The 26,439-nt window shown below is 45.7% G+C and overlaps 1 protein-coding gene across 1 annotated transcript in view; it reads right to left on the bottom strand.

Moving 5' to 3' along the window:
* Window positions 1-8,417: 8,417 nt before the first annotated feature.
* Window positions 8,418-26,439, bottom strand: part of AKAIN1 (A-kinase anchor inhibitor 1) — a 39,725-nt gene continuing 21,703 nt past the window's right edge. The window contains exon 2 of the mRNA XM_084780510.1: window positions 8,418-10,560. Within this exon, the coding sequence (XP_084636636.1) occupies window positions 10,364-10,560 (197 nt within the window). The 3' untranslated portion in view covers window positions 8,418-10,363. The remainder of the gene's footprint in view (window positions 10,561-26,439) is intronic.

The following is a 26,439-nucleotide window of genomic DNA, read 5'->3' as shown; positions in this document are numbered from 1 at the left end:
CCTATTTTGATAAGAACGGCATTCGGCATTCAGATGCCGATACCATTCTGTGCTGACTGACAGCAAATGGAATTAGGATAATAACCCTCTTTCTCTGAAATAACGAAAACAAAGGTGGCAAACAAATGTTCGTCTGCTTAAGGTCACAAATCCAATTAGTTGTGAATAAATGTCAACACAGTCAGTTAGAATAGTCTAATGATCGCATTAATTCAACATGTACTCTAATTTTCAAACTTTAATTGAGAAAAAAAAATTTTTTTAAAATTGAGCCGTATCAGGAGCTTAGGGTTCTTCAGAAAGAAAATAACCTTGTAAAAACAGAAGATGTTTCTGTTGTATAGATTTTCTGTTGTTTTTATGTTGGTTTAGTTTATGACCTTAAAAAAAAAAAAAAGACAGCAGACTGTGAGCTCTGTTGAGCAACTCAGAAAAGTAACTCCTGGGCTGGGGTTTGCTGTGTGGCTGAGGCAGCGCCTGCCATGCCAGGGCCTCTGAGGTAGGTGGAGAAGGAAGGTTCTCTTTGGAAGTCTTACCAGTAGATTACAATGGAATTATGAAACCCTGTGTCCAAGAAGAACTACTTTTAATTTTTCTGATGGCATAGGCCCCATCCCTAGGAAGAGAGCAAGCCCCAGTGCCTTTATATAATGATCAACATCTGTTACAAAATAGGCTTACTTTTCACCTAGAACCAAGATCAAAAATATTACGAATTTCATCCTAAGCCTGTGTTTGGATTTGGAGACCAAATACACAAATGCACACTGCCGCACACATGCACACTGCCGCACTCATGCATGGTACCGCACACGTGCACACTGACGCACACGTGCAAACCACCATACATGTGCACACTGCCACACACACGTGCACACCGCTGCACACATACACACCGCCGCACATGTGCACACTGCCGCACACATGTACACTGCTACACACATGCACACCGCCGCGCACACAGCCGCACACGTGCACACTGCTGCACACATAATGCATTACTTTCCACACTCATCTTAGCCTCGTGCTCCTCTTCTTCGTTTTTGCCCTTTATGGCTATGCTTAAATTGTCTGGGGATAATGGAGAGAAAGACAGAAGGCCGGGGAGTGTGGGGAGAAGATTGCTGAGGAGGAAAGGCGAAAGCACATGAGGAGAAGCACGTGACTTGGATTGCCGGTTGTGTGCTTCAAACACAACTTTCATTGACTTCGATCCTATGAATCATTGTCATGCAGAAAACATCAGTGGAATAAGGGTACCCCCAATGTTACAATTCTAAAAAAAAATCAAAGTAAAATTTATCTCTATATTTGTATTTTACCTCATATAGCAGCATACATGGTCTATAGCAGCATGCTGATGTCACTGGTACCAGCACTTTTGACTCATAGAAACAGGATTTGTGCTTTTTAGAATGATGTATCCCAATATAGTCTCATTGCAGAAACTTTAAAATGAAGAGAATTTTTACATAAAGTGGTTTAAACAATGCAGAATAGTGTGTATACAGTAAGAGTGAGGTGGGCTGGAAGACTGACTCAGCGGGGTCCCCCAAAAGCGAGAAATCAGAAAGCGATTTCTTACAAAGGAAAAGGGAGCCTGGTATTAGCTAACTGTCCCCAGAGACTGAAGGGGGTGAAGTAAAAAGGGATTCGGTCAGTCGGATGAATTAAAATAACTAAAGTGAGGTCTGTGCCCCCCCCCCAAGGACTTTGCTGAGTTGTGCACATCGCTTCACACATGGACTAGGGTCCAGGGTTTACGAAAGGGAGAGTGAAATTTTCCATAACCTTATACTGCTTACAATCAACGTCCTGTTAGGGAAAGATGAATTTAAATTCAAACGATACTGGTGATGTTGAGTAGGTAGTTAGACAGACACTAACGGGAGGTTGGAAGGTGTCATATCCAACCTTCTTTCTCTGGTTAGTAGGCAGGGAGTCAGATGTGAGGCACTGGAGGAAACCAAAGCTGTACCTTAGGAGCTGCGCCCCCTGGCAGTGAAAATGTCCCGGTGGTGGCTCCACAGCCTCAAAGCTGCAGCTTGGTTCTTCCACCAAATCAGAAATGACACTTTCCCAGGACAGTTTCCAAAATTACCTCATATGACCAACAGCAAACAAATGTCCTGATAAGCAAGAAAGCAAACCACAGAGACACCCCAACACCAGAGCATGCACAGTACAGTGGGCTGAAACCAATTTGATATCCAAGGGGAGAGACTTAGCAATGAAGTCCCAACAGTGACAGAAGCCATTAAAAAAAAGAAGAAAATTCCACAACCCAGAACCAGTTGGCTATCCTCTCGCCTTGAGCCTGCCCACCCAAACCTTGACCGACACATGGATTTGTTTTGCTAAGCCAACTTTTCCTTAAACTGAGTCTCAGTTTAATTCTTTCCTTTAAGGAGTACTGAGGAGTAAATGCTTTCAGATAATAGTAGGAAGATAAATTAGTATTACCACATCAGAAACACCTTCAGTGGGGTCTTGCAAATTAAGTGTATATGTACTATGGCCCTGCATTTCTGTCCCAGGATACCTGCCCAAGGGAAATGTCATGCCTGTAACCAAATATATATGTAAGAGCATTTATAGGGAGCTATACTTGTGATCAACACTAATATTCAGTGTTAGGATGAATAAATACTAAGTAATATATTCATACAATATAATATGCGGCAAATAAAGAGAGCGTATTACCGCAGGGTCCAAGGCTGTGATGAAATCTCTCATTGAGTGGGAAAGATTACACACTATGATTCTACGTGTAAATTTCAAAATGAGTAAAGCTGTTTTATGATTATAAAAGTCCTGCCACTATTTTGTTTGTTTGTTTGTTTGTTTTGTTTCTTGTTTTGGTGGTGGTGGTGGTGGTGGTGGTTTTTTGTGGGGGGTGTTGTTGTTGTTGTTGTTGGTTTTTCGAGACAGGGCTTCTCTGTGTAGCCTTGGCTGTTCTGGACTAACTTTATAGACCAGGCTGGCCTCGAACTCACAGCGATCTGCCTGCCTCTGCCTCCCAAGTGCTGGGATTGAAAGCATGTGCCACCACACCCAGCTAGCTGCCACCATATTGCTTGGAGGAAGCTAAAACATAATCTTTCTGGGTTAGTGCATATGTAGATCATATGCATAAATAAAAAGTCATCAAGCTGCACAATTTGGTGAAGCCTCAGTAGAAAAACAAAAACCAAGGAGTACACAGGACTATATGCTCAATTTTCTTAACCAATATTTTATTAACAACTTAGTGACTGAGCATACGTCACTTATAACCCGATTAACCAAAACAATAGGAAATGAGGATTAACGGACACAATAACAAAACTGTAAGGATATCAGTTCTGAGGAACGATTCTCCTGGCACAATCAGCAGGATTTCTTCTGCTGGAACCCAGAACCTCATCAGGAGCCGGAGCCTCGAAGCCTTCCCTTGAGCGGGTCTCTCTAGGAGCATCTCGAAGTGCAGCGATGAACAGCCAAAATTATCCCAAGTCTCCAAAGGCCCCGCCTCCAGTTCTGGGCTCATTTATATATCTCCTCCCAGAGTCTGTTCACGGGATCTTTTCAGCTGGCAACAATCAAGCTCCTCATCAGGTTTATCTCTCCTTCACAGGATCATGTCCCTTTAGAAATAGTGAGGAGACAAGTAGGGAGGTCTATGAAGCTTGTTAACATTGTGCAGACAATGTATCCGATGTTAACTCACTGAGTGCTCACCCTTTGCTGAAACTGGACCCAATGTACCTGATGTTAACCCACTGGGTGTTCACCTTTTGCTGAAGCCTCACTCATGTTACACACTTACCCACAGGAAAGCCTTGCTTGCTTTCTGTTGCTGTGATGAAACAAAAACCAAACCAACTTGGGAAAGAAAAGGATTCCTTTGGCTCAGACGGTGCACTAGAGTCAGGAACTGAACCGGAGACCACAGAGGAACACTCTTCCCTGGCATGGTCTCCATGGATCACCCCACTTGCTCTCAATAACAACCAAGAATCACCTGTCCAGATTTTGTACAGCCAGAGTGAGATGGACCCCCACACACTAGCCATTAATCAAGAAAATGTCCCACGGGCCAATTTGGTAGACTCAGTTCTTCAGCTAACTGACGGCCCCTCTTTCCACCTGACTCTAGTTTGTGTCACGTTGACAAAAACTAGCCTGCACAGGCAGTATCCTCTCTTATGGAGCACACGATCTTACCATGTAAATAAGAATTAAACAACCCAGTACTACAGCTACTGTCCCATCAATGATGTAAGTGTGAATAAGGAGCTCGGGATTCTTTACAGGTAAACCTACAGCTGAAGGCAGAGGCCTGGCTCTCAGAGTTCTGTGTGCTTGAATTCACCCATCCCACCTTCCCTCTACCCCCAAAAATCTATAAAGTTAAAAAAAATCTACAGCCCTATATGGAACAATTTCTTAATATTCAAAAGCCAATCTAATCAATGGAAAATGCCTCTGCTCCAGTAGTTCCCCAAATATCCCATTTCAGAAAGGAAAACTCAGATAAAATTGTTGCTCCTAAAATCTTATTTCTTTCATTAGCTCCCTTTTATTTAGATTTTTAAGTTATGGGGCCTGGCAGTAGTCTCTCTGCCACCCTCCCCTAGCTAGCAGCCTCCAGTGCCTGTTTATCTGATATCTGTGTAGATCCAATGTCTATCAGTTAGCCAGCCTAGAAAGCAGAGCCAACACACCGCCATCGGGAGATAACCGAGACATCTGCAATACAATTAAAACGAACCACACATCTGGCTTCTTAACCATACTTTGAAGGACAGGCCACGGCTCATATTTGGCTGGCACTAATATGCCTATTCAGCTGGCACTAATATGTCTATTCAGAAAGGCTCCTACTTCCGTGCATCAAAGCACAAATCACGAGTAGACTCATCTTTCTTTGACAGAAGCACGGTAACACCGCTCTTCAGTGTGCAGCCCTCTGAGGTAGATGCAGAGATAGGAGTGCAGTGAACACGGCTGGTTGATTCAAGAACCCATCCTGGGAAGCACCAAGGGAAAGCAGGTTGTGGGCCTCTGGCCTCCATCAGGGGACAAATGCTGGGAGATGGCTTTCTGACTGGTCCACCTGAGGGTAGGAAAGCTGGAGTGCTTACGCCCCACCTCCCATCATCAATGCCTGGGGGCCTCTCTTGTGGCTTTATCTCTCTCATGTTTCCAGCTGACCCCTGATGTAGGCTGAGGACGCAGCTATAGGTGGAAGAAGCCCGCAGGAGACACTGACAGCCTCTGCAGCAGGACGCCATCTGTGCACAGGGACACGGCAAATGTGAGCACATGTGCACGGATGGCAGCACAAACAACTCAATTAGTGAAGCGTTCATGTGAGAGTAGGCAAGGGAACCACCCTTTAAACACAAGCACCAGGTGTGTGGTTAAGCAAAAAAAAATCCGCTGAAGGAAGACACAGACTAGACCAGCAACGGTTGCTCTCAACACTGGGCAGCCTTGTAGGCACAGAACACACTTTCCTCCCTCGTTGCTTAAACTGTGGGCAACCTGCAGCCTAATTGTAATGCTCAGAAGAATTCTTCTCTTCTGCAAAGGTTACCCTCGGCCTTCCTGCTTAGCAAAATTCTTCCTGCTCATCAACAGACTCTTCCCCTGGCAAAAAAAAAAAACAAAACACACACACAAAAAAAACAATGAATAAAGTCCACATAAACTATACTTGATTTCTTCTGAACTTATGGGAAAGGCAGAAAGAAGTGGAAGCTAAAAGAATAGCTTCAGTTCACATAACCCTTTCCTATTATATTATTTCTGATGCACTGCTGTAAGCGTATGTGGGAATTATAAAATGTAATAAAATGTTGGAACTCTTAGGATTTATAAGTTCGACCATTCCATTTGAAGCCGTATAAACCTCCTTTCTTTGGCAGACGGGGTCTTTTGCCTGACGTCATCTCCCGCCCTTTCCACACAACCTCTCCGTTCCTTAAGCATTTATTTTCATTTGCCTTTTGCTGGCCCAGTTCCTGGTGAGGAGTCTGTCTGCACAGAGGATCATGAACACAGGTGACCTCTGAGACTTTCTATCCTTTCTTTTATTGTAAAGTGACATCCTGTGTGCAAACAACGTGCTCACCTCCCCTGTCATCCCTCCACAGCTCTGCGACTGCCTTTTGCTGTTGTGTGAGGCAGCAGACAGCATTCTGAAGAAACCGTGTGCCTGCCTGGAAATCGGCCTTTGAAGATTACCCCCTTCTCAGCCCACAAGCTTCAAGAATTTTCCTTATACCCTGGTAGTATTGCTGTCGAGCATTCTGCATATATATTTTTTTCTAGCCTATTATATACCGAGGGATATGTCTATGCCCTTCTTTTTTCTTTTGTTTTTCCTTTTTGTTAGATGAGGGGTCTCTTCTGCTTCACACATTTCTCCCTAACAGTCTCATGTACTGCACTGTAGCAAGAAGGCAACGGGCAAAGAACCCTAATGTCCTCACTCCAGGCTCGGGATACTGCGCACAAACCATACATTTTCTATCAAATGGCAGAAAAATGGATGAGCTTCCTGTCCTCTGGTGTGACTTCCTGTCCTCTGGTGTGACTTCCTGTCCTCTGGTGTGACCTTCTACTTTGCTCCCTATGGCTTCCTGTTTCCATGGCTACTAGTATATGAGTGTTTAAGAAGGCCCAGGTGTTAAAAGATTGGTCCTCAGGATGATGTTTTCAGAGGGAGCCTGTAGGATGTGGAGCCTCATGGGAAGTAGTCGAGCCACCAGGAGCAAGCCCTTAAATGGGTTTGTGAAACCTTGGCCTGCCCTTGAGCCTCCAACTCCTGGATCACAGCGCCACCGGGGTGCTCTTGTTACAGGCCACCACCATCAGCGGGGTCCCAAAGACACCCAGTCTTGAAATGGAACTTCTAAAAGAATGCGACAAATCAACTTCTTGTTCTTATAACTTAATCGGCTCAAGTACTTCGTTACAGTAGCGTGAGGCTGACTGCTTCAGCTGCCTGCCATTGTCTGAGGTTAATGACATTGAGCTCTGCTGCTTCTAGCAAATAGTTTTCCTGGGCTTTTGCTATCTCAGGTTTAATTTATTCAGGAAAGTGCTCTGTAAAACTATCTTACTCTCCCACTTTAACATAGATATTCTTAAGCTTTGTGTTTGGAGTGATTCAAGTGTTCAGTCTGAGCTCAGTGGCTTCTTTGTGGACCCCAGTAGGACTCCGTCTTTCTACCTGTGATATTAATTCCCCCCCTCAGACATTATAGTCTTCTTCTGCCTTATTGTGAGGCTGTGGCCATGAGATTAGCAAGGTAACAGGTGCTCACACACTTCTGGAAATGTTGCCCCTTCAAAAGAGAAGACATTGTTACTGTTGACAAGCTCCCTTGGGAGAGGAATTTGTCCAAACATTGGCTCTGTGCATCTCTGTGGGCAGTAAAGGGTTAACCGAGTGAAAGGTGAAACCTTTTCAAAGGTTTCATTTTCTGTAGTAGCTATTCTGGTGGGTGCATGCAAAGGTCTTTTCTTATGCATTATTTTATCACAGAGGTCATAAACCTGCCTTGAAAAATGCCTTGGTGCTCACTCCTGAAGGCCACAAATTCAGTGATTTTAAAATATCCCTTTCATTTATTTGCAACGTAAAATCCCATAAGCAACCGAGTGTTTTAAGGAAAGGGGTGTGGAGGTGTCGGAGATGGAGCCTGGGTAGCCAGTGAGTTGTCCATGTCTCATTGCAAACATGTCTGTGCTGAGGAGATGGTTACTTTAGGAAAGCAAAGCCACGCAGGGTTTCTCTCCTTAGTTCTGACCTGGAGGGAGGCAAGCCGGGATGAACAGCTGAGCACACGGGCCTGGCCAATTCCTGTGTGCTTTACCTTGCAGTAAATCGAAGACATAAAAGACATGAAGCAAATGTCCCCACGAGTTTGAAAGGTGAGATCTGTGAGTACTGGCTTACGACAATAACCAAGTGAAAACTCACTGAAGTTTGTGCGACACAACGCCCAGCAGGCCCCTTGCAGGGGGCGTGAGTTGAGATATGGCAGCCACATTTGTTGGCATCACTGGTCTTCCATGGATCCCTTCCTAGCGTCTGTACCCTTGAAGGCTCTGCTTGCTCCACCCTCCCCCCTCTCAGAGAGCAGTGTCACTACCTCTTGCTCCAGACTTTCCATCCCAGGAAAATCGTAATCAACACTGGCCAGCCAGATCTCCTTACCTTTGCTTTCCGTTCCTTAGTGCACTTCTTTTCCATAGACAAAGCTATCCTTGGTCAAGGAAAAGTTATATTTAAAAACTTGCCTCCTCTGGCCCTGGTACGAAGGCGTTTGACAAACACATTCCTCGTGTGACCTTGGTGCCTCGTGCCTGTAAGAAGCAGGTGGAAGCCGAACAGGAGCGTGCAGAAAACTGCCGTACATGAATACGTGTTTCAAAGGTAGATATATTTTATTTATAAATATTATTTCGATACAGAAATTAATATTTCCCAGATCCCTAGTTTAGTAGTACATACACACCAGAGAAGAAAGATAATATATTTATGTTTCTTCCAATTGACAGAAAAACAAAGTTGGTTATAGATAGCTGTCTTAGCAGAGACACAGTGGCAGGTCACCTGCAAACTACAAGCGTTGGGTTTGTGTCTTATTTGCGGGTACATCTGAATAATTTCTCCAAATGCAATTATTTCCACTCACTGCCCATGCTATGCAACTGCATTGGCATATGATTTTGGCCTCATTCTTTAATTGCTATGACTTCTGTTTTTTTTAAAAGATGAATAAACAATATCTAAAATTCCACACCCTTTTTTCCCTCATGAATTCTCTCTTTAAATTAAGGTATTCTGTCTATGCATCACCAAATATAGTCTAATATGGTGAAAAATGGGTAGTTTTACCCATCTGTTGTTTCTGTAGTGTCCCTGGTCACACGTAGCATGGTGTATTGGAATTTTGGAGGTATCTGAACACAAGCCACATTTCTATGGTAGCAATACTTTGCTTTTAGAGTACATGCCAATGTAGACACTGACTCTGTAGTCTGGAGGTTTCTAACCAAGGCTGAATTCTCTCTCTGTCCCTGGGAGCACCAACTCAGTGGCTTCTGTGAGGCATAGTAAACAGACTCTGAAAGACTTCTGAGAGCCATCTGTTGTCCACACAGGAGCAGCAGGAAGCTATGGCGATGGCTATGTTGATACACACACACACACACACACACACACACACACACACACACACACACACACAAAATCTTTCCAAGTGCCTTCAGCCTACTGACACTTTGCTCTTCACCTTCTGTTTACATGTCTCAGAGAATAAAAAAGAAAACGGTTTCCCATGTATTCATGGTACTTATTCATGACCTTAAGATTTTCATGTTTTTTTAAAGCCATGTTTGTCTCTTTCATGGGAGAAGAGTACCTATCAGTAAGGGGCTAGTGAAAACGCAGGGCTGGGTGATGGCGCAGCGGCCACGGGGCCCGGACTCCCCACCTAGGACCCCGCCCCCCTCCAGCCTCAAAGGTGGGTAAAGCCAGGAGGAGGAGGAGCTTAGGGGCTCAGAGCATGTGCTGTTCCCCAGGACTGCCAAAGATCTGAGTCGTCAGCAGCTCGGGTGGACAGACTCACTTATCTGATTTAATCTCTAGTCAAAAAAAAAAGATGTCTGCACTGTCCCCAGCGGATCCCGGCACAGAAGGCGGGTCTCTGACACAGAAGGCGGATCACGACACAGAAGTTAAACACCAGCTGTGAACAACTCAGGGAAAAGACATAAAAAGGACTGAGTCTTCAGAAGATGTAAATACCTCTCTTTCTTGAAGAAATAAAAACTTAAGATCTAGTGTAGGGCTGGGCCTTAGAATCCGCTCTGCTCAGCTTGACCTTGAACCTGTACTCTAGCCATCACAGCCTGTGAGTCTGTGTTTGAACAGGATAAAACTCCCTTCATCTCCCTAGTGTGTCTTTTAAAATATTTACGAAGAAACAAAAAGTGCACTCATTAGCTCCAAAGGGGAATGAATACTGCTGGTTGAATTCATAGGGAAAAAATGTGTAAATAAACAAGATGTAGAATTCTTTTTTTTTAAGAACTTGGAAAATAGATTTGTTACAAAATGACTTTCGTGATGTGAGTGCCACGTCTGGCTCGGCTGCTTCCAGAGGTACCACGAAGATGTGAAAGGTCCCTAAGAATGCAGGTTCGCAAACCGTGGCTTGTCGCGAAGGCTGGCGTGAACTCATCCTACTGAGAAGCATCCGTGACGCTTTTGGTTTGCTTATTGGCAACATTTTGGTGACGCGTCCTACGCTAACAGGAAAGGCAGAAACCAAGCATGTGACAAGAGCCAGCCCAGCACCCATTACTTCTTCTCGTGTTTCTTGGGCGGCTCGCGCGCTCCCAGCTGGCCGCGGGCCCTGCCGTCGCCGGGCCTGCCTTCCCTCCCCCGCAGGCTCTCCTGGGAGACTTGCCGCACGGCTCGCAGGATGGCATTCTGCACGATCTTCCTGCTGGCGGTCTGCAGCCTCACTTCCTCCAGCTCGTTCCCAGGCTTTTCACCTAGCCAAGAGCATGAAAAGGGAGGAGAGAAGAGAATTAATTCCCAGGAGGGTCAGGGAGCAAGGTCGAAAGTCCTGCTGAGAGGGACCTCATAGTCCAAGCCGCTATTGTCTCTGCCCCGCAGTGTATCCTAATTAATGCTCTCACCATCCCAGAATCCCTGCTGCTAGAGGTGGTCAGAAGACAGCCCTAATGGCGGGCGGTAATCCCAGCACTTGGGAGGCAAAGGCAGGCTGATCACTGTGAGTTCGAGGCCAGCCTGGTCTACAGAGTGAGTCCAGCCCAGCCAAGGCTACACAGAGAAACCCTGTCTCGAAAAACAAAACCAAAAAAAGAAAGAAAGGAAGGAAGGAAGGAAGGAAGGAAGGAAGGAAGGAAGGAAGAAAGAAAGAAAGAAGAAGAAGAAGGAGGAAGAGGAGGAGAAGGAGAAAGCCCTAGGCGTCCAAGTCCTCTGGAAAGTCTGTTAGGAAGGGGCATACCCACATCCCAAGTGTCCAGCCCTACATATGCAAGAGCAACAGTGAACAGGCTCAGCAGTGGAGACTAATGGCATCTCCACTATAATATATATATTCCATATATATAAATGTAACAATAATAATCAAAGGAAAAGAGGTCATAAAGTCACTGGGAAATTATGTATTCATACATAAAGAGCAAGGGGAATTATGTAAATAAAGAAGAAAGCCTAGCAGTGGTGGCACAAGCCTGTAATCCCAGCACTTGAGAGGCAGAGGCGGGCGGATCTCTGAGTTCAAGACCAGCCTGGTCTACAAAGTGAATTCCAGGACAGCCAAGGCTACACAGATAAACCCTCTCTCAAGAAGTGAGACACAGAGCGGGGAGGGAGAGAGAGAGGGAGACAGAGACAGAGACAGAGACAGAGACAGAGGAGGAGGAGGAGAGAGGAGAGAGGAAAATAGAGGAGGGGAGAGGAGAGGAGAGGGAGAAGACAGACACTGGGGGACTGCTACTTGGAAAACTTTTATTAGTGGAGTTACTAGTATTTTTCTTGTATTTTTTTTTGAGATTTTAATATAATTGCATCATTTTCCCCTGCCCGTTCCTTCCTGCAAACCTTCCCATACACCCTCCTTTCTCTCTTTCAAATTTATGGCCTTTTCATTCATTAATTGTCGTTACTTACATATATTCCTAAACACAAAAATACAGCCTGCTCAGTCTGTATTATGTTACTTATGTGCATGTTTCTGGTCTGATAATAATGTCAGGAGCTTCATGCAGAGAAACCTCACTCACACAGCTGCCCAGATATGAGCGGACCAAGGACCACAGCTGACACCCTGAGGAGGACGAGTGAACGCCTAGATGGGGCAGCACTGCACAAGGAACTGCGGCAGCCAAGGCATGCTCAGAGCGGGAGAGGACAGCTTTCCTGGGAAGAGCATACCAATCGGCTACCCAGTATCAATGGCCAGCCCTGAAAAACGTGTCGTGAGACACGTGTGTGCTTTAGTGCTTTGTCCAAATCCTCCTATGCCATACAGCCACGAAGCCTGTGCAAGACGCTCGACCTTCCGAAGCTCACTTGCACGTCTGTAAAATGGCTGGCAACACCCAGAAAAGATATCTGTGGAACAGAGTGACAGCTTATCTATGCAGAACTCTGTATGGATCATGGCACAATGAAAGCATCTAGAGAAATGTCCTTCGTTGTGTGTGAGTGACGGTGTAGGCTAAGTTGTGGTAATAGAAAAACTAAAACGTAAGACTGATCCATGGTTGAGGAAGTGTCTGTGTTTGTTTGTTTGTTTGTTTTTGTTTGTTTGTTTTAGTTTTTCAAGACAGGGTTTCTCTGTGTAGTCTTGACTGTCCTGGACTAGGCTGGTCTCGAACTCACAGTGATCTGCCTGCCTCTGCCTCCCAAGTGCTGGGATTAAAGGCGTGCGTCACCACGCCCGGACTGACAAAGTGTCTTAATTAGGGTTTTATTGCTGTGAAGAGACACCATGACCATAAGCAACTCTTATAAAGGGAAACATTTAATTGGGGCTGGCTCACAGTTCAGAGGTTTAGTCCATTGTTGTCATGGCAGAAAACATGGCAGCACACAGGCAGACATGGTGCTAGAGAGAGAGCTGAGAGCTCTACATCTGGGTCCTCGGGCAGAAGGAGACTGAGACACACTGGCCAGATGTGAACTTCTGAGACCTCAAAGCCCGCCCCACCCCCACCCCAGTGACGCACTTCCTCCAACAAGGCCACAGCTCCTAATGGTGCCACTCCCTATGACCAAATATGTAAACACATGAGTCTCTGGGACCATTCCTATTCAAACCGCCACAAGGGATATTTATGTTTCCCCACGTGTCACTATGGATAGACCCCCTTGTGTCTGTGGTGTGTGCCTCCTGCTTATTTGAGGACTTTTCTTCCTCCTGTGTCATTACTCTAATGTTCTTACAATGTGACCTTCACCTGCCTGAGGGAAGTTGATCAAGCAACATCCCAACTGGAGTTGGAAGAAAACAAAAGACAGAGAGAGAAAAATTTTTTTTCAAGATTTGTGAAGGAAGCCAGGTGTGGTAGTGCCCACTTGCAATCCCCCACATGGGGGTGTAAGCGCAAGAGGATCCGGACTTCAGGGGCATCCTCAGCAATGTAGTGGATCTTCAATGAGAGAGGGAGAGGGAGAGAGCAGTCTAAGATGAGCTGTGACCCAATATTTAAGCTAAATTATCATTTCTTCATTCAACCATTACAAACCTAAAGAGAATGAAAAGCCAAAGTCAGTGTGTGCCAAACTTTGCCTAGAGGACCCTTGAGTGGCCAGTAGGTTAGTCTGACCAATGCTCACTGTGAGTTAACCCTTTATTGTCCTCATTAGCCCTTTGTCCTGAGTTATGAGCATCTACTTGCAGAGCACGTGACAAACAAAGTCCTTCGCGGGGAAGGCACAAAGGAAGAGGACAAGTGTCCAGGAACGATTTAATTAACTTAACAGACAGCTGGAGATCAAGAAACACATGTGCGGAACTCGGGCACAGAGCTGTTACTACAGGCACATGAGTATCATACGTCACTTCTCAGCCGAGCCTCACAGTTCTAATCATCGCATTACCCGGGCTTTCCTCTGCCAAGACGGAGTCAGCTCTTCCTCTGCTGCCGCCAGCTGACATCCTCTTCCGTTCTGTTCTGTTGTACTCTCCCCAGTTTCCCAGCACTCACTCACTCTTGTCCCTGCCGTATCTGTGACTTGTCTTGTATGATTGACAGACTTCTCAAAGGTACCCCCTCCTCCCCAGCTAAGATACCACCCGACCTTTGTCCTATCTTCAGCTGAAATCCTTTGGAGAGAGTCTGTTAGACACAACACACCACCACCGTGTGCCCACTGATGCTAGCCACGTCTTGGGTCAGCTGTCACTGAACATCTGTTGCTCATTCTGGTCCATTCCTCGTTGCTAGGGAGGTCAAGCCTAGAGGGAAGAAGACGGCCCTTTAAAGAAGCAATCACTAGGACCTTGCAATGTGGGCGGAACATTGGGAAATGTTCTGTTCCCAACCAAATGCTGACGGCTGAGCCAAGTGTTCGTTTGCAGAAACACAGTGTTGGAGAGATTCCTGGAGGAGACGCAGTTTTTCCCATGAGTCTAGTGTGACGATGTACACTACTACAGCCCAACAGAAGGCAGAGGCAGCCACGGAAACGCTTGGAGCCCCTCCATCTACTTACAGGCATTTAACTCGCTGCAATGTAGTGAATCACTACACATTTTAAGTGGCCTTCCGCCTGGTTTTTAATGATGCAAATGTCCTCTAGCCTAACTAGCATTTTCAGTACCATTTTCTATGCCACAGAAGATGACAAATCGATTTAATTAACTTTAAAGTCTAAATGTCCCATGCAAAGTCAAGAACATGATACAGCTAAGTTTGTCTGTGGTGTTTTCCTGTGGCGGATTGTTAGTCCCTCACCCCGCTGCCCAAGCACCCAGAATGCCTTGCTTTCCTGCAATCATCCAGCTTTGTCTGTGTCTCATTCAGACTTCCGGAAGCCGACAGAAGCTCTGCCGCTCCCTCCTACCCTTATCAGAGCTTCCTTTCTGTGTCCATCTCACCCACCCTGGTAGAAGATCTCTAAAGAATGTAACTGTCCTACGGCTAAGGGTTGGTGGCTAGACTGGATGATCATGCCAGGCAGGTCAGCTATGGACTGGCACCAAGGGCTAGGACGCTGCAGACCGGGACGTGGCACTGGACTTTTCGCCCATTGTATGTGGTCAGATGTTCCAGACTCTGAGATGTGAAACGCTGTTTGCCATCCCAGAATATACCTTACTAAAGGTGAACTTGCGATATCCTGAGCTCCCTGTAACTCTGCTGTGTGATGTATTCTCTCTCTCTCTCTCTCTCTCTCTCTCTCTCTCTCTCTCTCACACACACACACACACACACACACACACACACACACACACACATACACACACATGCACACACGCACACACACTTGAAAGCTATATAGTTAATGAACTAGCTGGCCTGGGTCATCAGCCCTTGCAGCCTCCTGACCCCAGCTCTTGACTCTTTCCTTTCAATACCCCTTTATTTCTTTTTCTACCCCAGTCCCCCAAACCCAGGACCCTGTCCAGAGCCTTTTCGTAGCCGGTCCTGCTCACCTAATAATTAATATTAATCCTTTATGTATAGCTGTTAAAAGTTTGATTCTGACAACTGTAGGAAATTACAAATGTGTATCAGTTCTTAACTCCAGAAACCATATGCCTTTTACCTGTGGAGCCTGTTACACCAGTTGCGTTGGTGTTGCGAGGGTCACTGTTGCCATCCTGTTTAGAGACAGAATCCAGGTGGTGGCTTTATGTGCATCACACATGGAGAGTGGCATAGGCCAGTGTCGTCAACAGCACCTCTAGCTCATCCTTCTCCGATGGGCCACCAGGACAGCAGAGGGATCACCACTTCTCCCCAACAGGCTCTCCAATACATGTGGCCAGTGGCAACCAGCCAGGCATTTCTTATCTTCCCTTCTGATCACTTGACATTATAAAGGCGGTGCTGCCGTTCATCAATGACCAGCATATGAGACATGGAGAAAGAGAACTAATTCTGGTCCCTTTAATAATGTAATGATGTTCTTTTCTGGGCTCTGTGCATGAAGGACCAGCTGTTATGTCTCACTCATCTGTGCCACCTGCTAATGAAGGCATGCTGGCTGCCCCACTTTGGAACTGAAAATGTTAAAGCTCCGAACCCTGATTTTCCAGGTTGATGCTAGCCTCACTAATCCATGCTTTCTCCATATATACACCATAACCAAACAAGAAGAAGCATTTTATAATATCCAAAAGTAGTCTTGATAATATAGTGTTATTAGCAAGTGGAGGATGTTTCTGGTCATATTTAAGCAGCACCGTGTAGTTAAAGTGCCCACTCCTGGCTTATCTGGCGTGGGGCAGCAAGAAGACTGTGTCTTCAGTGTCTCACAATATTATTGCACAATGTGACTACTCCCATGAACTGTATGGGCTTTGCTATTAAAATTTCCTACAGAACAAAATGAGAAGATTAAAAAAAGACCCAAATTAATGTATTCTTTGACTGTTTCATCCATGTATTTAATACATTCTGGTTACACTCATCCACTGCCTTCTTTTGTCCTCTAATCCAATCAAGGTCCCCTCCTCCCATCAAGCCTCCGCTTTTCTTTTGTGTCTTTTTTGTTGCCCTTTTTTTTTTAACTTTGTTACCAGCTGGGCTTAAGCAGAGACCTCTGGTCAGGAGTGTGTGGAGCTGTCTACCGGAGCACAGATTACTCATCAATGGATACAGCACTGAAGACCACAAGTTAGTGTCTGTCTCTCTGCAGCCCTGGGATGCCACCCATTGCCCTGTGTGTGGCAGGGTCGCATGAGCCCCTCGCCCATCTGTGACCAAAAATTTAGATGTTCAGTCTGATAACCACAAATACAGTTACAGAACAGCTCTGTGCCAGGCAGCACTGAGTGGAGCCAAAGCCTGTAGGTTGAGGCATTTCCGTTGGTGTGTGCATCCATCTGCAAAATAATTACATAGCACATTCTGTGGAGCGCACACTAGCTTGGGAATTAGAGGTCAAAATATTGAATAGAACGGCCATAGCCCTGCCCTGATTGCTCATATGATCTGATGGGGAGCTGGATTATAACTGAGTGATTGGCAGGTTTATAATGTTGAGCTGGGACACACACTATGACAGAGAAACAACTACAAAGGTGACTGATCTAGTCAGGGATGAGCAACAGATTCCCAGACAAGACACTTTTGTGTTGACAGGGAAAGGAGGCAGCGAGAACAAGAAGAAAAGAGCAGGTTGGAGAAGGTGGTCAGAGTGAAAAGTCCCAAGGCTCAGCAAGACACGAGGAAGCCTGAATGGCTGGACATCTGTGAGGGAGGGGAGGAGAGCAGGGTCACACTTAGGGAAGTGGTCAAGAGCACTTTGAGTGGCTTTTGTGGCAAAGCAGCATAGATTGTCAAATCTATGCCATAAAGATGAAGAAACCAGGGAGAGCTGAGTCATCACACTGGAAATCTGGAGGATCTGGAGAGGCCTGGAGAGGCAGATGGAACTTGGACCTGCCAAGGGGAAAACAAATGGAGTCTTTTCTGGCCCCAGAAGACAGGGCAAACATGGAGCTCACTAATAGAGCCATGGAAGGCTTTTAGCTTCAGAGATGCTAAATTATTTCAGCACATAATTTAATTTCTACTGTGTTACTGGGTTGCAATGCCTTAGGGAAGCCATACAAAACAGTGCCAATAAAACATGAAAAAGAAACGAACCGCAATTTAATCTAGGAATCAGATTTTATTATTTCAGGCACAAATTACTGAGGTAATTGGAGAGAGAGAGGGGGGGGAGAGAGAGAGAGAGAGAGAGAGAGAGAGAGGGAACTCACAATGAATGGAAGGCCCTGAGTTAGCAGCTACAAATATTAGTTTTAAAGCAACAGTTACCAGAGTGAAAATAGAGTTTACAAACATCTAGAAAGCAAGGTCCATGTCCAGGAACAACCTTGCAAATATGTGGACATCTGACTCGTGAGAAACACACCAATCACTGAGTCTGAGACACACAAAGTTTAACTAATTCCCACGCCACCTAATTATTTCCAGGAAGATTTTATATCTATATTAAATATAAATTTGGAACACTGAGGATGTTTCGGACAGTGAAACTGCTCCTGTAGAAATAATTGGCACCTGTCATATCCCTTTACCCAAGCTCGTAGGGGCCTGTGACAGGAGAAAAGAGTCTTAATATGTGTACAGACTGGATGTGTGGTGTTCCAGCGTGGGCTTACTGATCCGTAAGCCACTGTGTTGAGTGGAAGTTGTGCATATTCAGGGACGTTGGGCACATGGGAAATCTGTGTGCTTTAATTTTGTTGTGAACCTAAAATTGCTCTAAAAAAATGTTTATTTTTTTATTTCAAAATGTGTGTATAATGGTGGAGGGTGTGTGCAAGGGCTCGTGTGTGTGAACACTAGTGTGGGTTGAGGTCAGAGGACAGCCTTGGGTGCCTGTCCCTCCCTTCCACCTTGTTTGAGGAAGTATCTTGCTGTTCCTCCCTCCTTCCCTTCTAAGGATTCTCTAATTTTGCCCCATCTCCCGGAAGTATTACACAACTTGGCTTTTAGGTGGGTTCTGGGTTTCAGAACGCCAGTCTTCGAGCGTATGAAACAAGTACTTAACTTGCTTTATTGAGCCACATTCCCTACTCCAAAACCAATTAATCCTTACAAAGAAAAAAAAGGGGGGGCAGGTGAGAAAAAAGTAGAGAGGAAAATGCTGTGGTCCAAGGAAACGCAAGGTGAGGGTTGCTGTTTGAAGGAAGGAGTAAAGAAATACATTTTGCACTCGGAGAATTTGGACAAACGCTCGTGAAAATGTTATGTTGGGGGTGTTTAAATATTGTGTTTTCTGAGCACGTGGAGAACAAGAAACTCAGTCAAAAGTGGGTTATGAGTCCAGAGAGCCCCAAGGCTGTTCTGCCGGACACAGGGCTTCTAAATGGAGTTGCAGAGATCTGGGTTTCCACCTTTCACAGGACCACTTTCCAGTTAAGGGGAAGTTTATGAATGCGAGGCACCGGGATGGAAAATCAAGAATCCGTCCAGCAGCTGGACTTGCAGTGCTTTGTGCAGGATAAAACTTCCTGTCCCTTCTCCGCATCTGCCTGGATGGGCGACTGTTGAAGGCGGAGGGCTCCAGGGACCGCAAACTCACACCGAGCAGCCCGGCGCCAAGGCTGCGGGGGAGACAGAAAAGTGAGGCACCGAGTAGCCTCGCTCCCTGGCAGCAAGATGGAAGTCAGAATAAAAACCCGAGAGGACCGCCCCGGCCTCCGCTCACGCAGCCTCTGCTGCCCCCTGCCGGCCGCTTCCAGCGTTGCCGCAGCCACGAAGACCAGAGGTCTCCCCAGGACTCGCAGGTCCTGTTTGGAGTTAGCAAGCAATCCAGAGGCTTCATGACCTAATCTTTTTAATTACTTGACCACAACGCCAAAGATCTTAAATATTTAACAAAATATTTTTATCTTCTAGGCAAAATTAGTCAGATGCTGGCCCTTCTCACCCACGGGGTCGTGGGAGGGATCGATGTAAGAATAAATAATATGAATGGTTTTAAAAGAACCCTTGACAATCTCCCTCTCCTGCTGCTCTCCCTGGAAAGCACCGTGTCACTCCCAGCATTCGAAGTCCTGGAAGCAGAGAGCCATCAGCAAGTACAGCTCCCTGTCAGTTAAAGCAAATCGGCTATCACGAGCCATTCGTGGTCTCCGGAGGAAGAGTGTATGGAAAGAAGGATAAGTAGAGAAAGGTGTAGGCGAAATATTTCCGCTTTTCTTTAAACAAGTAGGTTCCAAACATTTGGAAATAATCTTTTCATAATGTCAAAATATCCCATTAATTCTCCTTACACAATGGTGGTAAGACGATATGAAGTCGGTCATGCTAACGTGAATTTGGATAGAGACAACTCAGATGCATTTGGAAAATGTTTAAGGAGAAGCTGCACTCCAACTATGGAAGCTCAGGACACAAACGCGGTGTGGTGGTTTGAAGGGAAACGCGGCCTTTCTCGGGCTTATTATATATTAGAATGCTTGATGCACGCTTGGCAGAACTGCTTGGAGGTATGGCCTTGTTGGAAAAGGTATGTCACGTAGGTAGGCGGGCTTCGAGGTTTCAGAGGCCCACGCCATTTCTAGATAGCTCTCTCTGCCTTATGATTGCTCAGAATGTACAAGCCTGCCCGCCTACCTATGGCCACGCCCCTGCCTGGCTCCCTATGGCCACGCCCTGCCTGGCTCCCTATGACCACGCCCCCTGTCCGCTTACCTATGACCACGCCCCCTGTCCGCCTACCTATGGCCAAGCTCCTTGCCCACCTACCTGTGGCCACGCCCCCTGTCCACCTACCTATAGCCACCACGCTCTCTGCCATGGTAGTTATGGACTCTAACTCTCTGGAACCCTGGGCCTACAAATTAAAAGTTTTCTTTTAACGTTGTTTTGCCCACGTGCCTTCACAACCACAAAAGGTAACTAAAACACATGGTTCTGAACATCTGGCGTGCCTTGTGCCCTACCCGGTCGGCTTTGAAACAACCGTAAAAAGCTGACAGACATGACTTAATTCCTAGTGATGAATTTGCAAAACCATAATGAGACTGGGCAGAGCTGATACGGTTGCACGGGCTTCCACCAACCCAGTGTCATTTCCAGCCTCCCCTAAATAATTGTGGTGCACTAAATAAATGACAGATTCTGCAAGGTTCATGCAAAGTGGACACCTGTGGGCATGATGGGGTGGCTAGAATTTCTCTCGTTTTCTAAGTTTTTAATTAAATTGTATTTGCTTGTCTGCATTGCAGTAGGCCACACATGTGGCCTAAGACGTAAGGATACCATCACACAGCTGGTGGGAGGCATCTCTCTCTTTCCGCCATGTTGGTCTCCAGATAAAACTCGGGTTGTCTTGTGTGGCGGCAAGCAGCTTTATCCCCGGAACCATCTTGCAGGCTCGATTTCTTAACATTTGTTTAGTGTACTGTGAACCAAGTTTAATATATGAAAGAACTAATGGGCATAAAATCAATTCTATTTTCAATGTCTTTCTCTTGTCCTGTTGCTCCGGATATAACTTTCAGTGGTGTTAATAAGAGCGTTATAAGTAGACTTCACGTCCTGGTTCCCAATCTTAAAAGAAATGCTTTAGGTGTTTCCTGATTCCATAAAATGATGGCTACTACGGTTTGTCATGTGAAGCCTTCTTTGGTCAGGCTGTGGTCCGTTTATTCATATTTGTTTGGCGCTTTTATTGTTAAAGGATGTTGAATTTTATAGGATGCTTTTACTGGCTCTGTTGAGATGATGGTGTGGTCTCCTTGTCCTGCTGCTGTGTTGTGTTATTGTGTATGTCAAAACACCCTTGCCGCTCTGGACTGGAACCACGTGATCATCATGCTGAATGACACTTTTGGTGTGTTACTGAATTTGACTTGCTAGGGTTTTTTTTTTAAGATTTATTTATTATTATGCATACAGTGTTCTGTCTGCATGTGCACCTGTAGGCCAGAAGGCACCAGATCTCATTATAGATGGTTGTGAGCCACCATGTGGCTGCTGGGAATTGAACTCAGGACCTTTGGAAGAGCAGCCAGTGCTCTTAACCGCTGAGCCACCTCTCCAGCCCCCTTGCTAGGGTTTTATCACGGAATTTTGCATCTCTGCATACATGGGCTTCTTGCTGTGCCCTTGTCTGGTTTCGGTGAGAAGATGCTTGCCTCACAGTGTGAATTTGGAAAGTGTCCTTCCCTTTCAGTGCCACGGAAGAGCATGCAAGACCTGATGCTGGTTCTTCCTGGAAGCTTCCTTAAATTCCACGAAGCTTCTGTGGGAAGCGAGGCAGGGAGTGTTCTTTGGAGTCACCATCTTGAGGTCCACACTACAGGTCTCAGTCCTGACTAAACTGGAAACCTGAGGCTGCAAGCTTGGGGTAAGGAAGGACTGCAGAGTCTGTAATAAAGGGCTCAGAGGCCCTCTGCTCCCCAACAGAAAATGGCAACACGCTGAGGTAGCCTCCCACTCACTTCCCCACAGTCCTTTGTTACCACTTGAGCAGCCATCTTGTCTTTGAACTCCATTAGCTTAGCCACAGAGGCCTTCTGAAAATGAGTCAAGCCAATCAGACCCTGCTGGAGCCTCGTCGAATTTAAAAGGCAAGTTCAACATCCAGATGCCGTGTCTGTGGCTTTTAGTGTTCGCCTAACCACCTCACTCCTGGGAACTCGGCTGATGTAGACCTCTCTGTGGTTTTCAAAGTAGCACAGAGGAGATCTAGTTTGTAATGTGTGCCGGGTATGTGACCACCTCCCGCGAGGCCTTGATCAAGCCAGTTTCTTCCTCTATGAAAAGAGTACAATAAAGGCACATGCTCCTGTGGTTGGAATTAACAGTGAATATGGGTCCCTTCACTCTCCTCCGGAGTGTCTGGTCCCAAGGGGAGCACCCCTGCCCTATCCTAAGATGTTCACTTCTGTCCCCAATATTTTTTTTGATCCCAGAGGACACTCTGTAAGCGTTGAACGTTGCTCAGCGGACGACAGCCCCAGTAGCTTTCTGTTCCTGGCCTAATGTCTCCCCGTGTCTTGGCTCCCATTAATTTTCCATTCTTGGCCTCCGCTGCCCTTTTGTTGCTTTGCCACAGTGTGCAAAAGGACAAGAGGAAATGCCCTGAGTGATGTGCTCTGAACGCCAGCTCCAGCCCTCTGCAGGAAAACTGCAGAACACAGGCAGGAGTGAGATTCTTAGAAACCCTTCTTTGATTTCCAGCCTTCTGCCACAGGGCCGATGCCTAGCGTGGTGATGTTTACACTAAGTTTCCATCTTCTCTGCAGCAGCTTCTGAATTGTCTCCAACACTCATGCAAGACACCATTAACTTAAGCCTCCTTTCTGAGGCTGTGTAGCTCTGACTGGGCTCACATCAAGGCTCTCATCCACCTACATAACAAAGTGAAAACATTTGCTCCGTCTTTGAAATGAAGGGATAGGAAGGCATATTGCCATCACTTTATCTGCAATCTGAACAAAGAAATAAAAAAAAAATCCCACTCTGTGCATGAATTTTGCCTGGGTGGAACTCTATTAAATGTGGCTTTTCTTGTACCCTTTTCTTCCCTCCAGCCATGAGGATCTTGGCTCTTTTTACTGTGTTGGGGTTAATCAGAAGACAAGAACAGTTGGCTAGAAACAGGGAACTGAGGAAGAAGATCAGATGGGTCTTTTCCCCTCAGTGGTGTTTCAGACGGGAAATGAAGCTGAAGAAAAATAAGTTGACTTTGTATAAGTGTTCGTTAGAGCCATGGACCGCATGTTTCTCCCCGCACTTCTATGAGTTTTGAGTTTCCAGAAATGAAAGCGCCAAGTTAAATGCTTTGAGCTTTTTGTCTCAGAACTAGATACTGGGTGGGAGGGAGGGAAGTGAAGTAATATCTCTAAGCGTGCCGGTTAGTTATCCCAAAATAAAACTGTTCCCTGCATCTAATCGTCATGGGAAATAGTGCAGTGAGTATTTCTAGCAAACACATTGGAAAACAGAAATGAATTACATGAGGCACAATAGCCAGTAAAAATGTAAGCCCTTACAACGCCAGCACAGCAAGAACTGTAGTTTCTGCTCTGTCAGGAGAAAGTAATCCACGGTGTTCACAATTCTTGATTTTTTTTCATAGAACACAATGTTCCAACCACAAAATCTTCACCCATCATCTGTCACTTGGCTGCTGTCTTTAGCCACCTTCAATGTAAGAACTAGGCAGTATGACAATCTTCCAGAGTGATCCTCTCGTCCCACAAGATAAGAAGTCATGAGGATTTTCTCACAATCACATCTTTGCTTTTGTTTAATATTGTTCCAAAGATCAGCACTGTTGCGGACATCTACAGTCTTTGTTGGCTTGTACTGCCTCATTCACAGAACGCATCCATCTGCAGCTGGTACGGTTTTGGGGGCATAGGGCTATGCACACTGTTATTTTGTTCAGACTTATTTGCTTTTATTATATGGGTAGAATGTTTGTGCTTCCCTGTGTATGTGCAACACGCAACATGCAAGGCCAGAAGAGGGTGTCAGGTCTCCTGGAACTGGAGTTCCAGACGGCTGTGAGCTGCGCTGAGCTGGGAACTGAACAAGGTTCTCTGCCAGAAGCACTGGGTCCTCCCTCGGCCCTGTATCTTGTTATTTAATGCCATCTTTTTACTCATGTAGCTACCTCCATGGCTCATGTAATTCATGGAGCTTGCAAGCGAATGATTCAGGCCCCTACATTCCCAGTTTGCCTTTTGCGCCTAAGCAGCTAATTTCTAAAGGTGCACTATAATTTGAGAAGCAGAAAACTAAAAATTAACCTTCGCAAAAGTTTAAACCATTCATTTCAGAATGCTGAAGACTTCACCTACACCTCTCTATGCCTCAAGTCAGGGTATCATTTTGAGGTTTGCCTGCTTTAATTATAGTTAAATGTCTCAAAGGACTCAGGTCATGGGCAACATTTTTTAAATGTTCTGAGAGGAACTGTAACTACCTCTTCTATGATAGTTGTATGATAATTTTTGGATTCATTGGCAGAAATAAATCACATGGAAAATATTCAAATTGTACTTCGTGGTGAAGCCAAAGGCCAGAAATACCCTCAGGTATATTTGCCCCTCGCCATGAGCCCCCCTCCCCCCCGCACCCTCCCTGTTCTCAGCCTTCCTCCCCCCATTAGTCTCCTCTGTCCCCCTAGGCAGCTTTACCTTCCTGTTACCTGTCATCCCTCTGTCCATATACGTGTGGGCATGGGGTGGGGCGTGTGGGGGTGCACTGTAAAATCTAGTGACCACAGATGAGATAAAACTGTGATACTTGTCTCTCTGAAGTTGGCTTAGTCATTTTCTTGCTCATAAAAAGCCATTTTAATTCATTGCTGCTAACTTTAGGAAAGTGTTACAAGAAGTTGTTAGCTGGCTGCCAACAAGCCAATGTTTTTAACCTACAGAGAATCCAGACTGTGGATATGGAGAGAGTTTTCTCCTCCCATAGGGAGACAGAGACACTGACGGGAGGAAGGCGGGAAAGGAAGCAGGGGCTGTCAGAGGGATGTGCTCACCCTAGGATCAGGAGGATGTGCTCACCCTGCGATCAGGATCAGGTGAGTCGAGATGGAGACTTTCAAAGGAGGAAAAGGAAAGGCTGGCAGACAACACGGTCAATATCAAGGCTGGACAATATGACTCAGCGTCTTTGGGATCCATCTGTATACTTTTTGAATCACATAATGTACTGGACAGTTTATTTTTAAAATCCATTAGTACAATTGTGCCTTTTTAGAAGACTGGGGAAAGGGTATAATTCTAACATTGGACGAGCAGGAAAGTCCAGTACACATGTGAGGACATGTGACACGCAATGAAGCTGCCTGTGGACTCCGTGACTTAACCATGTACAGAAAACCTAGAGTAAGACAGACAAACCCATGGTTTAAAAACTCAATCTAAACACAAAATGCGTATAGAAGTGGATTAATATAAAAGCATGCACTCTCTAAACCAATACACAGAGAGATGAAAAAAGATGAGACACATACTTACTAGGATCTGTGCTTCTTATTAGAAAGTTCTCCTACATTAACAGGCCAGGATCCAATCAATTAGAAGAATAAGCATTTAATTTCTTAGAATTTGGGGTAGAGTTAGCACAATATAAAGACACGATCGGGTTATAAATACACACTAATTTTGCATTTAAGAGTATATTTTTTCATGCAAAAAAAATATTCCTAAAGAAAAACAAGTAAAAGTGTGTTAACTTATTGATTACATGGAACCCAATTAACTCAACTGTTTCCTACAGGGTGCAGGATGGGGCCGTGGGTGAGAAGTCAGAGACCCCTTCAGGGTTATAGACAACATCTCTCTGTGACTTAACATGTCCTCAACTTGGTCCTCAGTTGTAGTGGAGAACACGTGGTTGAAGGGCTGTAGCTTAACAAACGCTTGAAGAATCCATGGCAAGAAAGTTAATAACATTTATGCCACCCACGTGTAATGTAAAGGAAATCAAGGCAGAACTCCCTTCCCAGGGGAGCTCCAGGTACGACGGCTGGCCAGAAGGTGCCTCCGCGCGGCCAGTTAGGGAGAAGAGTTGGGACAAGAAGCCATGGACTCTGTGACAAAGGACAGGAGCTACAGAAACTCGCAGAACAACTGAAGAAAACCGCAGAGGCAAACAGGAACAGGACATAGAAGCCCCAGGCAAAAGGCATTCCAGACATTTCTGATTAAAGATGACCCCCAGAACAAGCTCCCAGCCCTCACAAGCCCCCTGTACTGTCGCTGATTGATTAGGGAACTAGTGTGATTCCTCCAAGGGGCTGCTCAGCAGTGGAGAGGAATGCAGCTGCCTTTTTGTTACTTGTAGGCGCCATCTTGAAAGGGGTCCTATTCTGTTAAATGGAGCTTCCTGGGGAGCCTGATTATAAGAAACAACCAAAGTCAAAGTCGGGGAGGCAGGATTTAACCTGCCGTGACCCCAGGGTGACAGACCTCCCAGGAAGGCAGCTGTGGGGAGCGGGAGCGCCAGAGGCTGACAGGCCATAAAGAGCAGGTGGCGGGATGCTCAGCTCAGCCAGCAGGACAGCACTGACACAGACACTCTTGAAACTGTTCGACAAAACAGAGAGGGAAAGGAAGGGGTATGACTCAGTTCCTCCCACAATGCCAGTGCCAAACTGGGGAAGGGCACAGCAAATAAAACTCCAGACTACTTTCCCTGGTGAACAGGAATACAAACATTCTGAACAAGATCCTT

This window comes from Acomys minous (assembly GCF_964271855.1).
Source record: "Acomys minous genome assembly, chromosome: 4".
Classification (NCBI taxonomy): domain Eukaryota; kingdom Metazoa; phylum Chordata; class Mammalia; order Rodentia; family Muridae; genus Acomys; species Acomys minous.
The sequence above is the reverse complement of the archived record's forward strand: the minus strand, read 5'-3'. Positions and strand labels throughout refer to the sequence as shown.